We start from the raw sequence: 15790 nt of genomic DNA, 5'->3' as shown, positions 1-15790 counted from the left end.
GAAGCCTTCGAATTACCTTGTAATAAGGTCCGGTACAATCCTCGAGCATCCCTTGAATCAGCAATGTAAAAGTTTCCGACATTTATAGCGCTTCAAGTGACCCTAACGATCATAATACGAAAGCATAATAGTAAACAGTGTAAATTTCATACAAATTTTATGCATTCTTTGGTGGTGCTTTTATTTTGATGCTTTGGAAACTTTAGGAGCGGGTTTGTAGAATAATGTTGTACATTACTGATTGAGTTAAGGCCCAAAAATGTATTACAAGGTAATTCTAAGGTTCTTGCGTGTAATTTGACCCTTGGAATGCTGTGAAAACTATAAAATTTATGAAAAACTCAGGAATTCGCATATTTAGCGAAGCTCAGGAGCATATATTATCCATAAGAACAGCTTCAAAGCGCTCTAGGATCTTAAAATAACTAGTCCCACTGTATTTCCTGGGGTTTCATAAACTACCAGACTGAAAAACTCAAAGAAATCTGCAAGGGTCCGCCTTAACGAGCTATACGCGAAGTCTGACCTAAAATAACGTCAATTGAAGCACAAATATGTTCCAATTTTGTTTAAAATATATCATAGACAACCAGAGACATTTGATAAAGCAATAAAATGTAAAATTTGTATTGCTTATTCCATAAATTTTACGGTAATGTTAATATTTCATTGGGTGTATGTACACTTTTTCCCTATTACTTTTTTGAATTTTTATAGAATTTACCGTTATTCGTATTATGGAATATATTTTTGTTGTATGTAATATTGTTTATTAGGGATATGAAATAGAACTATGTACTTGGATTTTCATAAAAATGCTTCCTTACCCTTAAAACTCGAGATTTATAGGGTGTATGTAGACTTTTTTGGTTGACTGTAGATTGTTCATTATTGTGATTTGATTTCCTTTGTATTTTAGGAGCAACTGGAGTTTAGCCGCTCATCCCAATTTTTTTTTTTTAATTTACAGTTTTCTTTTAATTGGCCGGCCTTCGGCCGGCGATTTAAGACTTTCTCCTATGGACAGGAGCAAATCTAGGGCAAGGGAACACAATTTTTTTCTAATTTAAAAATTTTCTCTTATTAAGTGGCTTTTTACAAGGGAATTTTTGGAACTTCAAATGCCCATATCTCGGGAAGTATATACTTCCCAAAAAAATTATGTGTACATTCGTGATCAGGGAAGTGAAATCTACTTGTAAAAAAAATTTCATCAAAATCGGAGCTGAGCGGCTAAACTCCAGATCAGACAACGAAGCCGACCGATTTTTTCGGCTCGCTCGCTTACGTCTGTGCAAGACAATCGGCGGCGGCGCGCCGACTTATTTACCGACTCGCGGCTAAATTTCAGCTTAGTTAACATGTAGTTTAAACATAGTCCCGGTACACTCTAGAATGAATTTCATTAAAAAATTTCATGAAATTAGACGTTCTTAGATCAAATTCCCCACTACAGAAATTTCATAAAATTACTCAGAAAGCAAAATTTCATGAAAATTTTCAATGAAATCAGTCTAGTGTGGACCGGGACTATGTACATCGCGAAATTTCATGGATTTTTGCTGAAAATTATCGGCGCGCGCCGTTTCTACCGATTTGACGACTGGCGATTTTTAGCCGATTTGAGCCGACAAAATCGGCGGCGGCTCGACTCGAAGAAAACGAGCGGCGGCGGCGCGCCGCCGATTTTCAGCCGACTGGCTTCCTCCTCTGCTCCAGATAAGCCGTATTTTATGTATTTGACAGCAAACTAAATAGTCAGGGCTAACTAGTTTGGGCTGAATGGCCAACTGTATAAACTGTGCTTTTATCTTAATAAGAAGAAGCATTGATTATTTTAACAGCTGATAGCCCTGCGATTGTTTGGTGTAAAATAATTTTGGCGCTTCGTGAAAAAAGTGTTTTTGTGAAAAATCAATAAAATATCGTGAATTTAACGTGTGATTCAGCTTTTAATAACAAGTATGACCAAAAGAAATTATAAAAGACAAGTGAAAAAATGGACAATTATGAAAATACAAATTCTGAGGCGGCTGACAACATGTGTGGTGAAACTTCGACAATTAGACATTTTGTGGAATCTTTAGAGGAGATTGTGGAACCTGGCGAATATTATGTCCCGTCTTGCTGGAAATGCTGAACCCAATATACATATTTGAACACGACATAATAATGAGTTATAAGGTCCACTGTTTATACAGCTGTAATAGGTAAGCAAATTTAAGGACATTTTGTTTTTTTATACATGTTTATTCTATTCAATTCCTAGATGTTATATCAACATTCAACGAATCGCATGATAAAAGGTTAAGTGCTGCAGAAGAAGAAATATTTTGAGCAGACAAGTCGCAGCAAGTCTTATGGCCAAGAAAATAAAAGGCGATGATATTTCTGACAATGAAAACGACTTTGTTATTATTTAAATATTCAAATGTTTAGCCAGCCTCAAAAACATTGGCTTTATTTTGAACTTATGTGGAATCTTGGACTTAGCCCTTATTTAAAACCCGTTATAAGCATTTTTTACTTTTTTAGCATTTCAATAATATGTATTTTTCTTTAATAAAATATACTATTTAAACAAAAGTGTAAGATCATCGTCTTATTAAACGTACCATATAGTATTTTAATCTATAAAGAGTTCATATAATCCAAAAAACTTAGTAAGGAAAGTCTGATACCAATGCCTCCATATGACCCTTTATGAACTATTGACTCACTACATCCAATGTCTCTACTGACTCACTACCTCCAATGTCATTACTGACTCACTACCTCTAATGTCAACACATGGTTCCTCAGGAACTAATGACTTACTACTGACATACTAGTTCCAATGTCAGTACTGACTTTCGAATGACACGTTCATACAAAATGTCTATAGGAAATTACATTAGTTGTCTACAGTTTGTCAGTAGTACTGTTGACAATGTCAGTAGTAAGTCAGTATAGATTCACTATTGACATTTCCTACAGGGTGTCGACAAAGCCTACTACTGATTCATTTCTACTTGTGTTCACATATCTTTGTGGATGGTAATTCAATAAACTCGTTAAATTCTTTCATTTTTGTATTTTATTCATTTCATAGAATTATTTTTTTTTTTAATATTTGTTCCATGCTCTATATCATACATATCCGTCTTAGCATATCCAATACTGGCATCCGAAAAGTGGCAACATCCTGCAAAATTGAAAAAATAAATAAATTAGTCCAGCTGCCTTTCGTTAAATGTAGCAGAACAAAATATTTGTGATTGAACACAACAACCAATCAGAGTAACTATGACAAGCAAAATTCACTTCCCATCGGCTTGTTATAAAACCTAAAACAGGCTTATAACAATAAATGAGTGATGGGATCGCTTTAAGATATTAACATCATTTTGGAATTGTTGTTCGGTTCAATCGCAAAGAATGATATTTATTAAATTTTTGTGTTTACTTACCTTTAGGGGTGGGGTGTGGTGGAAAGCTTGTTGCTTTGTCGTGGAATGGTGAGAGCTGACCAGCCGTTAGTATGTGTAGTAACCGGAGTCGTCTCATGCTTACAGTAAACTACCCAATGATGATGTGGAAACTAGGAATTTTTTGTGCATTGCTTGGTTTCCAAACTCCAACAAATGGCAAAAAGAATATGCTGAATATACATAAATAAAATTTCCTATTCTGGCAAAAAAAAATTCAAAATTTTAAACAACGATATTTACAGACAAATGAATGTTGTTAATAGATCAAGTGTGTGTAAACGTGGTCCAAAAATTTGTATGTGCGACAAAATACATGTATTTGTTGTTGTTTTCAATTTGAAATACATGTATTTTGTTTTTGTATTTTTGAACGCACACGCAACACGCAATTCGCCCTACAATTTTGAAAATTTTTATAAAGGATTTTTTTTTTAAATGGTAGATTCCTGTTTGTTCTGTAACAGACAATTTGTGTTATTTAAATATTATATAAATTGCAATAATAAAAAGCAAGTCGTGTTCTTAAAGCCGTCGATTGATAGATAAGAACTAATACTACTTTGAATCAAATGCAACAATGTTTGCTAAAGGTTATCTAATGGGTCTATCTTGTATTGCCACTAAACTTGAGTTGCGTTGTCAGTTGTCTGCGCGACTGAGACGAAATGTTGTACCATTAATGTCAACTCAACTGGGTGGTCGATAAACATGTTATCGATCAGTGTTTTTTCAAACTAGTGACCTCTGTTCGCCAAAAAAAAAAAAAAAAAAAAAAAAATTAAAAATAATTGCGCTTTGGAGAACTCTTTTGTGTATTCTGGACAATATTTTAATATTTTGGCTGAGTTTTCGAGCAAATTTGGAAAACAACCCAATATTGGAATATAACCTGCCCATTGAATCTTCGGATCGTCAAGTTTTATTTGTTGTCCCAAAAAATGATAAGTTCGGTGGAATTATTTTTTGATGATGAAGAAAATGTACAGGACATTGCATATATTAGAAGAAATTTTAGGGACAAGTAGAATCCATTGGAATTGCCATCTGCACTGTAAGCTGATGATCATGTGGAAAGATCTGTATAATCAGTAAATTATTTCAGGTTTAAGGCGTATTTTGGATTGCCAAAGGATGCCGTAGTTTACGTTGCGGAAACCTTAAAGGATGACTTCAAAGAAAGTTACAGATCAACAGGAATACCCCCACTTTTAAAAGTGTGCGCAGCGTTGCGATTCTTGGAGGACGGAGTTTCCAAAAGTCCCATGGCAATGATTTCAGCAATTGCATGGCTCAATCTACATTGTCGAAAGTATTGAAGGAAGTTGTCCACTTGATAGAGGACAAATTGTGCCAAAATTGAATCGTTTCGAAGTTGGCAGAGGAGGAAAAAAGGCAAAATAAAAACAATTTTTATTCAAAAACGAAATTCCCTGGTGTAGTTGGCTATATAGATGGAGGATGTTGGTCATTTGTACTTAAACTGAACCTACTGTATTTGTCACCAAATTCATTTGCAAAAGATTTGCTGCTGTCCGCTCCAAAGGCGATAAATTCACTTATTTTGATGGACCACTACCAGTGTCGTTGTAGTTTATTTTATTTTGAGGCATTTTCTTTTTCAACTTTGCTTTAAAGTGAATCCAGACTCTGCCACTCTTCAGGTGTTCGTGTTGGAGGTTCATGGCTGTTTAAACTGTCCGAAATGGACCTCCACGCTTCATCCGCTGTGGCTTTGGTTTCACCAAAACTCCCGAACTCCTCGGGCTAAGTTTGGATTTTCACTCAGTTTATCAATTAATATTTCGAACTGCTGCTTTGTCGTTATTTTCACCATATTGATACACAAAATTAATTAATGATGCAAAGAATCAATAATTGTTAATAAAATGTTTATTTTTCCTTCTATTTTACTTCTTGTTTCTTCGAAAATGTTCACTGCAACTGAAAATTTGTGGTTGCTGAAAAACAGCCGCTTCGTCAACTGAGATTCGCAACTTCAGTTGAGAGTTGCCATACGTGGATCAATTTTGACAACTGGCAACGCCACTCAACGATAATTGTTATCGATGATCGACCCCTAAGTATTAAAACAAATTCATATTGAAACCCTTATCTAAACCCCTTAAAAAATACGACTACGAAAACCGCCATATGGGCTAGGTTCTCATTTATAAAATACATTGAAGATAATTTAAACTATAAGAATATGTCTCTTATGGACAAATAAAAAGCCCATTGTAGTTATGTGACTACTTTTTAACTACATACAAAAATATTATCCATATTAAATAACAAAAAATTGCCTGACTTCATTTGTTGTAAATACGAATCATCAAACTTATGGGCCGATTCCGTACAGCGAGGCGAGTCATGTCGCGTCGTCTATCGTCTCCGTGACAAAATTTAAAAAATGCATTACATTACATAATGCATTACATGCATTACAGCGATAGAAAATAATCGTCGATAACAAGTTATTTTTATTTTTTTTTTATTCGTTAGTAAAAATGAACGGTGACAGATAATTTGTTGTCGCCGGAAAATGAACATTACGGCGACAAAATTTGACGTAGTCGTCGACTTTTGCCATACGTAATGGAAAAATTGCAACTGGCAACGCGACACGACTCGCCTCGCTGTAAGGAATCGGCCCATTAGTGTTGTATTCCATAAGGTCATTATAAAAATGATTAAATTCCAAAGGTTGGATGTTTAAAGCAGCATACCACCCAAGAAACATTAGGTTGATTCATGACGACCTGGTCTTTGGTATGAATTTTATATACTCATGGAACACTTTAACAACAATGTATGCCGATTTTATTCCTTTTAAAAAATTGTTTTGCCTCTTTGTTTGTGATTCTTCCCTCAGTATGTATATTCCCTAAAATTAATAATGAAAAAAATATTAAATATTTTTCTTTTGTTACTAAAAAACGTAACCCATGTTGTTTTGTGTGTGTGTTTTATTCCTTTGTCAAATGCTCTTTTATAACACCAGCAGCACTCCTCTCATTTAGAGTAGCCTTCTCTCTCTTCTAATACAATGGTTGTTTAAAAATAAAAGGGGAGAGTACAATTAAAAAAATTGTATTTTTAAAAAAATATTGTTTTAATAATAAAACAAATAAATTGTTTATTTCTTGGACTTGATTTTCTTAAGATAGAATTCCAATTCTTTGCCTTCCAAAATGTAACCATCGGCACGACCGCATTGGCCGGGACGAGATGAGACGCAGGCTGTAAAGAAAGGTGGAAATAGAAACAATTAGTAAATTAGATTTTAAAATTGTTTAGATGATGATGAAGATGGATGTAAATAAATATTTCAAATAACCAATCAGAGTAACTATGACAAGCAAAATCACACCCCATCGGCTTGTTACAAAACCTAAAACAGGCTTGTAACAATATAAAGTGATGGGATCGCTTTGAGATGTTAACATCATTTTGGAAATTTGATAATAAGATGACATATGGAATCAAATCAAGGGGTTTTGTATTAAATCTGAATTATAAAACAAGTGAAATATTTTTTACTTCTAAAGGGATACTATTGTTATCTTTATCTGCTTGTTAGAATTTAAAAGGTTTTTTAAGTATGGAAGTTAAGTATTTTCTACACCAAATTATGACCTTAAATGTTCACTTCTAGCACAATTTTTACACCTCATCGTAAACAAGACAACAATATCTACCTTCGATAAATATTTCGAAAGAATTGAGGTTCACCAGATTTATAAATTTACTTGGTCTCTACTTTCTCAAAATTTTTTGAAATGATGTATAGCGTCATACTCAGGACAACAATACCCAACCAACTAAGGTAAAGATATAACAATCTTAGTATATAATTTGAACTATGATGATGCCTCTCATCCTGAATGCTATTTTTGTATAAGGCTATATTTTGGAATGTATTGAATTACCCTACAAAATATGCATATCACTGTAATCAGGATGACAAGACCTAGCTGTGGATTCAAAGTTTATATCAATTCAAGAGGTTCTACTAAAGTAAAATTAATGGGACAATTTTTTTTCCCACGAACCAATACAACAAAAATTATTTCGGGTAAAAAAATTTCAAACCCAGATGGTGCACCTAAAACAAATTCAACTATTGTTCTTTCATGTGAACTAAACTCAAGTCTCGATAAGGCAAACTTCTCCTTCCCCACAAAAGTGTTCGTCAGCGTCAGGTCCAAAGGTAAAATTCCATTGAAACCCGTTTTATGTTCCTAAACTCAACTTATGACAATACATTTCTAATATTTTTTTAATTTTTCTGATCCTATGAACGGTGTAATTTCAATGTAATCAAGAAGACGAGAACTGTCAAATATTTAATCCAATTGCTGTGGTGTTCTTAAACATACCTAAACCGACAAAGGTTCATTAAAACACCTCCTTATCTAACAGTTGAATAAACTACTCAGTTCCAAACAATGAAAATCAACGTTTAAAACTGTTCCAAATAAAAGCGACATCTTATCAGACATGAATCAGTTCGATTCCTATTCAAATTAAGAACAGCCTTCAATGGTAAAGAACTCGACTCAATAATTTCCCCAGACAGCTTGTTTCAAATAATTGCTCAATGAATGCAACCTTCAAATATAAGGGAATTGTGTTTTTGGATCAAATTTCAAACTAAAACAAAATGGCGTTTTCAGATCCCAACAAAATGTTCCTAATTACTAATAACAAAAGCCCTGATTTGATTCCAAACGAAGCTTAGATTCAGTTTAGGAGCTCCACTATGATAATTATGAAAGACCATCTTTAGTACTTTTTTATTTAATTCCAATCCAAAAATTTCCCCAAACTGAATCACTTCCCTAAAATGTAAAGATATTCCCCAAACACAAAATTCGTTTTACTTACCTAAGAGACGACCAGAAACGAATTGATCTTCCAAAGCTTGTTCAACCTTGGCGTACTTTTGACGTTCCAAGTATTTCTTCATGGTCTTTTCGCTGCGCTTCTTGGTGAGGACATCGTTGTCATCTTCCTTTTGTTGTTGTTTGGGGTTACGTTTACGGCCCAAAGGCAAAACGTAATGGGATTCATACCATTGACGGAAGGGAGTAGCATCAATGACAACAATGGTGTTCTTTACCAAAGTCTTGGTACGGACCAATTCGTTGTTGGAGGCATTGTAGACAACATCAGCGATACGGGTCTTGCGGGCAATACCCTCAGAGGCCCAGGCAAAGTTACCGTTTTCAAGACGGAGGGCACGGAGTTTGGTGTTACCACCGCGGGTGCGTACGGGATGGACGCGGCATCCGCCCAACTAAAACAACAACAAAAAGAATGCCATTAATTTCCATAATTGCATCAAACTACAAACATTGCTTGAGTACATTCAAAGGCTTCCATCAACATAATCAGTAGTCCGAACATAATAACGCTATTCATCAATGGCTAAGTAACAATTCCGAGGAATTGAAACTTTGATTGCAGTTGACACGCGTTATCATCACAGAAGATAGAAACCAATAATGCATCCACAGCATATCTTGGAAAGCAACAAAACATACCTTGGTGTTGGCAGCGGGACGGCCCAACTCGAACTTGCGCTTCTTGCGGAGGGATTTGCGTTTGCCACCGGTGGCGCGGCGCTTATGAGCACTATCGCGGCTGATACCTAGTCAAAGAAATAATAATTCATTAGATATCCACTTTTGTTACCAAAAACAACAACATCAATTTCAAGTTCATATCCATTCAAGAAAATCTTTCATCTGTAATATTTTTGCACTAACCGCTTGCGGTTTTTCACTTGTAGTTTTTCATATTTCCATTTTAATTTTTCAAGTTTCCATTAATTCAATTTATCACTTTATCAGCTTCATCTTTAGAACACAATTTTTTGGTTTTATTTGCATTTATTAATGGATGTTTTAAGATTTTCTTGAATTAATTTCACTTTGTCGAAAAAACCGCACTCACCCATCTTGAGTAAAAACAGAGAAGGAAAGGAAGCAAAAAAGAAACGCGATAGCTCGTGTCACACAAACGTCACATGGTGAATGTAATAGAATACACAGTGTTGCATTTGTGTGTCATTTTGCCAACGAGCTGTGTTCAGTTGGTATTGACATAGGCCGTGCGTCGGCAATTAAGTAAGACTAGAAAAAATAAGTTTTCTTTTAAAAAAAAATACAAAAAATAAAAACAATATTTTTTAGAGGCTGAAACATACAAGATAATTATAGTCTGATTGAGAGTGGACGAATGAAGGTATGTAAAATCTTCTCGTAATCGTGTAAAATAGAAAAATCAAAGCAACCCAGCAAAAAGTTTGCAGCCTTTGACATCTTTTTGTTTGAATTCACTAAAGTTGTAAAGTTGGGCGTCATTTCCGATAATAGAATATTTGCGGCTGAATTTGAAACCGAAAACACATCCAACGGTTCAGTGAAGTTGCGCGTCGATAAAAGAATAAGGAAAATTCAATCTATGTTGCCCTTGCTCTTTTATTCTTCTATCAGAAATGACGTCCAACTTTGCAGAAACGTTGGATGTATTTAGGGATTTAATGTTGCTAGGTTAACTCCGTCTAGGTTAACTCCGTGATTCATACCAGCATTTCAATCACGTTGTTCGCACTCATAATTACGTACACGAATAAACCCGTTCATACGACATGGTACACAATTCATAGCAACATGATTCATATTTTCACACTTTTTATTCACTGATTTTAAAGAAAGTTTCAGCCAAAAGACGAGTAAAATTAATTGTTATGAACTGAAAAAATATTTGTCCTTCTTTTAGATATCTATTTAATATTAAATTATATTATTTTCATTCATGTTTTCTATTTTTTCTCACAATTTTGGTGTTTTCAGAACATTTTTTATTTTTCTATTTTCAAAAATAACGAGAGAGAGAGAAGCCTGCCAAAACAACTTTTTGGTATACAGACTTTCTAGCAGGCATTTGATTTTTGTTTTTAAATTTGTATGTGAATTTGAAACGATGGACAAGATATGCAACTGCAATGAAAGATAACACAACATTTGCTATGATTTGAATGTATACTAGTCGTTATACCGTTTACTTTTCATTAATGATTTGCAGTTTTTCTAAAAAATTTTTGGGTTTTAAATAAATTTTTAAATCTTGTATTTTTCCTGTCATAATTAATTTATTTCGATAAACTCTTTCATTTGTTAAGGCAGAACAGAATCAATCGTCGCTTGCTTTGCTTGCTTCCCAAATGTCAAATTATAAAGGAATGCCAGGGCCTCCTAAAGGATAACGCAGGCGGATTTGCAAAGAGGCTTTGGTATTCCTTTATAATTTGACATTTTTTGAAGCAAGCTACTATCGATTGTGTTCTCACCTTTAGAGATGGGACATATTTTATCTTCGTTCGGAGAGTAATTTAAATTAAACAATGCACAAAAATCGTTGTTCGTTCTCAAAATTTTGTATGGGAAATGAAGTAATTATATATGCTCTGTTCCAGATCCTGCAAGAATCTACTATTTTTTACTACTATAACACTTTTTCCTTTATGTTATCGAAAAAAAAAAAAATAGTAAAAATTAGTAGATTCTTGCAGTTCTGAAACTGAAACTGAAACTTTTAATGAAATTCACACTATTGTGGACCGGGACATAGTATTACTCTACTATGGAACTCGATCTAGGTACGCATAATTTCATGAAATTTATTATTGAAATTCACACTAGTATGGACCGGAACTTAAGGGGTGAGTACATAATTGCATACATTGCTTCTGATAAAAAAAATAAAAAAGAAAAGGGCCTTAAAGGCCTGGGTACATAAGCCGCTCGGCTTTCTTGCTTAATTCATTTCTGATAAAAGACCAAAGACCAAGTTCGACCTAATTGAAATGTGGTTCTGACATTTCTTTATTCCTTTACCAGAAATGAATTAAGTAAGAAATCCGAGCGGCTTATGTGTCGAGGCCTTAAAGGCCTACGTACATCAGCTGCCTCGCCTGGTTGCCTTGCTTGCTTCTGATAAAAGAATAAAAAAGAAAAGGGCAACCCAGTTCGAAATTTGCTCGGCCTCCTTTATTCTTTTATTTTTATTTTTATATGTCAAAAAATGAAGCAGGAAAGCAAGGCAACCCGGCGAAGCAGCTTATGTACCCAGGCCTTAAAGGTGTGAACAGAATGAAATACGCCGCTTGTTTCACGCTCAGTTTCATGTAAAAGATTAAAGGTCAAGTACTACCTAATTCAAATGCTGCCAAATTCATTTGAATTAGGTAGTACTTGGCCTTTAGTCTTTTACATGAAACTGAGCGTGAAACAAGCGGCGTATTTTATTGTGTTTCTACGTCCCGGTATACGCTAGCGAGAATTTCATTAAAAAATTTCATGAAATTAGGTGTTCTTAAATCGAACTCCCCACTACAGCAATTTTATAATTTTACTCTACTATGGAAGTCGATCTAGAGACGCATAATTTCATGCAATTGTTTCAATGAAATCGTTCAAGTGTGGACCATGACTACCTTAACATATTTGAATTTCATGAAATTAGGCGTTCTTAGATCGAGTTCCCCACTAGTCCCGGTCCACACTAGAGCGATTTCATTGAAAAAATTTCATGAAATTAGGTGTTCTTAAATCGAATTCCCCACTAGAGCTATTTTATGATTTTACTCTACTATGGACGTCGATCTAGAGACGCATAATTTCATGCATTTTTTTTCAATGAAATCACTCTAGTGTGGACCGGGACCTACAGCAATTTAATTTTTTTTTTTGAAATTTCTTCAGTGAAATCGCTCTAGTGTGGACCGGGACTAATCGAGTTGTGGATATCATTAAATGTCTATTCCAATGCAAAGCTCAAGAATATCTTCCACACAAAGGTTCTAAAAACAATTTTAAAAATCATTGAATCCGTTTATTTTTAAAATTGTTTGGAATCCCGGTAGAAAGTGTCTCTACCAATTCGTTGAGTACTCTTTGCAGACAGCCCTTTGGGATCGTTGACGACTTTTTCACACAAGTGTCCCAGTATTGTGGTCTATAATCCAATCTTTATGAGGGTCGTTGGTGACAAATTACAAGACACTGTCTGCAAAAGTGCCGATTCCAAAAAGTAGGGGTTTTTGTCTTCGAAGCCGTCGTCGACGACAGCTTCGCTTACCTTGTCGACCATGTTGTCGTGCATAAATACTGGGACACTTGTGTGAAAAAGTCGTCAATACTCCCAAAAGGGCTGTCTGCAAAGAGTAGTAAACGAATTGGAATTGTCGTGAACGAGTCATCAATGTGTGGTGTGTTCGTTTACTCAACAATTCGTACTAATTACATTTTTGCGATAAATACTAAAGGCCTGCGTACACAAGCTGCCTTGCCTGATTGCCTTGCTTTCCTGCTTCATTTCTGACATAATAAAAATAAAAGAATAAAGAGGGCCGAGCAAATTTCGAACTGGGTTGCCCTTTTCTTTTTTATTCTTTTATCAGAAGCAAGCAAGGTAAGCAGGCAAGGCAGCTTATGTACTCACCCCTTAACAAAAAATATACTGTTTGAGGAAAAATTAATAAAATGCAAAATACTTTTTGTCTACCCAAAACAAAAAAAAAAAAACATGTTCGCCGGCGCCAAAAATGTCATGCTTCGATGTGCGATAACAAAAAAGCGGCGTCGTGAAGAAATAATTTTGACATTTGGAAAGCAAGCAACGCGCTGATTGAGTTTATACCGTCACTTTGTGTATGTATCTAAAGGTTAAAATACATTGAACTTTGTTGCTTGCTTCACGCTCAATTTCATGTAGAAGAATAAAGGCCAAGTACTACATCAGATCTTCAATGAGCCACAGGCAAAAGCGAGCCACTTAGTCGATGGTCAGACTAGCAAGGTTTCTTGAAACCAATTTCGGTAAAGTTTCTTTTCAAGTTTCGTTAGTGTCCACACTCGTTAACGTGAAATTTAAGATTTTTGCGTGTCCTCTTTATTTTACCATTCGCGTTTGTTGTGTTTCTCATACCAATAAAAGCAAAAAAAGACATAAATAAACCAAAAAACAACATAAAATAATTAACATTAATAATTAAATTAATATTAATAGTTAAATTTTCACTATTTCATTAATTAAATGTTTTTATTAAATCTTTTTATGTTTGTTTTGTTGTTAACGTTTGCTTGAGAAAATAAAAATGAAAGAAAATGGAAGAAATAATCTTGCAAGGAAAAACAAGAAGAGGCAACATAACAAACACAGAAAACCATGTACATGGGTTTCACTACTTCATACCCCTCGCCTATAAACTTGACGTCGCCATGTTGAAATCGTGCTAGTCTGACCATCGACTTAGATACACACATGTGGTTTTAAGTCTCGAGCGCTTTAACAGCGAGTGTGTTTTCCACTCGTGTATTTTTACCACACAACAAAAACCAATTGGTGATTTTACGACCGATGCTTGAGCATTAGAGGGTGGAATGAGTGTAAATCCAATTTTGACTTGTGTGTAAAACTCACAAGTGCTCTCTTGATCGTTGGTGAGTGGCACAACGTACTCACGAAGAATATGGGTGATAAGTATGATGATTGTCTTTTGGGTGACTTTGTATGTTGTGTGTTCTTGTGTGTGCTTTTGTTTTGTTTGTAAAATTGTGTGTGCTTTTGTTAATACCTTACATCAGGGCATTTTGTTAGAAAATGAAAATGCAATGTTTTTATTTTTTATAGTTCAAAATTAGTTTTATTTAATTTTGCAGTTACAACAAAAACAAAAAAGGTCATAAAAATAAACATTTTTAATTCAATTTAATTGAATTTTTAATTCCATTTAAAAATTATGTTTCTTACTTTTAATTAAAAAAAATGCCACAAGTCATAAAAAATAAACATTTTTAATTCAATTTAATTGAATTTGAATTTTTAATTCCATTTAAAAATTATGTTTCTTACTTTTAATTAAAAAAAAAAATATCACAAGTCATAAAAAATAAACATTTTTAATTCAATTTAATTGAAATTGAATTTTTAATTCCATTTAAAAATTATGTTTCTTACTTTTAATTAAAAAATATGCAAATAGGACTGAAGTTAAGAGAAATTTTTATAAAAAGAATTTAGAAATAATAAATTGTCTACAGTTTGTGGTCCAATTCGACTTCTCTTTTCTGAAATTATATTTCCTGCTAAAGAAAAAGTCCTTTCCGATGCAGCGCTACTTGCAGGTATTGCTAGAATCGATAGAGCAAGTTTAGAAAGACGAGGATACTTCTTTGAATTAGCTTTCCACCATTCCGTGACGTTAAAATCTTCGCTTAAAATAACTCTTTCCCTGCGGTAATTTTCGAATTCATCAATTGAATTTGCTGGCGTTTCAGAACTGTAATTCGGGGTTAATTGTGGAAAAAAGAAGTTTGTTGTTGATATGCTTTTTTGTTGAGATATTGTGTTTATACTAGTATTACTATTCGAACTAATTCTGTTAGTCAATTCCATACCATCCATTATATGCAAACAAAATTCTTTTATTTCTTCTAGTTTCTCTGGTTGCATATGTGAGGCGGGTGGATACAAAAAAATGCTGCATAGTGCCATATGCTCAAATTGTTTTCCCAAATTTCGTTTATATTTTTAATTATATTCACTTTTAGTTTTTCTATATCTGCAACATCATCGACGTGAGGTGAACATACTTCTTTAGCTTTTAAAATAGACGGCACAACAAAACATAGGGAGGGTGTACTACATATTTGCAATTCTTTAAAAATTCTTTCGAAACACTCGAGAATGTTAACCATTGTACGAATTAGGGATATATTGACATTCAAAATTCTTCGGGTTTCTCCCATCTCACTCAGTACTTGACTAACGGTTACCCAGTTATCAACAATAGATTTTAGCGTTGTATATATAGAAGTCCACCGAGTTGGGCAATCACTTTTTAGCGAAGTTGGGAGTCTGTGCTGCAGATTGGCTTTTTTGAAATACCTCACAATATTTTTGCAAGAACGAACAGGTTCATTTAATTCAGGTGTCTCGTGAAATGACTTCTCCAACACATTTGATAGTAAATGGCTGCTGCAGTTAATTCTAGTATAATTCTTCAATGCTTTTATCACATTAGTTCCTCTATCCGTTACAAATATAATTTCATTGAATTCTTCAATATGGAATTGAAGAAGAATGTCCTTTAACTTTGTATAAACATTCTCTGCTGTGGACCGTTCAAAGTCTAAGGACTTCAATCCCAAAATAATATTTCGAAGTTCATTATTTTGATGATAATGAAGCGTCACTCCGAGGAAATTCCTTTTAATATAATTGTCGATTGGGCTTGGTAACAATTCCTC

The 15790-nt window shown here is 34.2% G+C and overlaps 1 protein-coding gene, 2 long non-coding RNA genes and 1 other non-coding gene across 4 annotated transcripts; 1 reads left to right on the top strand and 3 right to left on the bottom strand.

Moving 5' to 3' along the window:
- Positions 1 to 3058: 3058 nt before the first annotated feature.
- LOC141393985 (uncharacterized) lies at positions 3059 to 4118 on the bottom strand. Its single transcript, XR_012410225.1, has 3 exons — positions 4030 to 4118; positions 3450 to 3669; positions 3059 to 3184 (listed from the first exon to the last, which is right to left on the bottom strand). It is a non-coding gene; the product is annotated as an uncharacterized lncRNA (long non-coding RNA).
- Positions 4119 to 4217: 99 nt separating this feature from the next.
- On the top strand, positions 4218 to 5375 carry LOC141393986 (uncharacterized). Its single transcript, XR_012410226.1, has 2 exons — positions 4218 to 4521; positions 4573 to 5375. It is a non-coding gene; the product is annotated as an uncharacterized lncRNA (long non-coding RNA).
- Positions 5376 to 6544: 1169 nt separating this feature from the next.
- Positions 6545 to 9512, bottom strand: RpS8 (ribosomal protein S8). The gene is made up of 4 exons (XM_073967667.1): positions 9429 to 9512; positions 9017 to 9123; positions 8358 to 8769; positions 6545 to 6710 (listed from the first exon to the last, which is right to left on the bottom strand). Exons 1-4 carry the CDS (start codon positions 9430 to 9432, stop codon positions 6607 to 6609), a joined length of 627 nt encoding a protein of 208 aa, XP_073823768.1. The 5' UTR covers positions 9433 to 9512; the 3' UTR covers positions 6545 to 6606.
- On the bottom strand, positions 6809 to 6877 carry LOC141395531 (small nucleolar RNA R442). The gene has a single exon (XR_012410662.1). It is a non-coding gene; the product is annotated as a small nucleolar RNA R442 (small nucleolar RNA).
- Positions 9513 to 15790: the final 6278 nt, after the last annotated feature.

Source organism: Musca autumnalis, unplaced genomic scaffold, assembly GCF_047663935.1.
Source record: "Musca autumnalis isolate F117 unplaced genomic scaffold, ASM4766393v1 scaffold_2, whole genome shotgun sequence".
NCBI lineage: Eukaryota > Metazoa > Arthropoda > Insecta > Diptera > Muscidae > Musca > Musca autumnalis.
This window is presented reverse-complemented; position numbering and strand designations above follow the sequence as displayed.

Coding starts and splice junctions, on each gene's coding strand:
- RpS8 (XM_073967667.1), bottom strand. Junction 8,770..9,016: donor GTCCCGCTGCCAACACCAAG/GTATGTTTTGTT, acceptor TTGTTGTTTTAG/TTGGGCGGATGCCGCGTCCA. Junction 6,711..8,357: donor CGTTTCTGGTCGTCTCTTAG/GTAAGTAAAACG, acceptor CTTTCTTTACAG/CCTGCGTCTCATCTCGTCCC.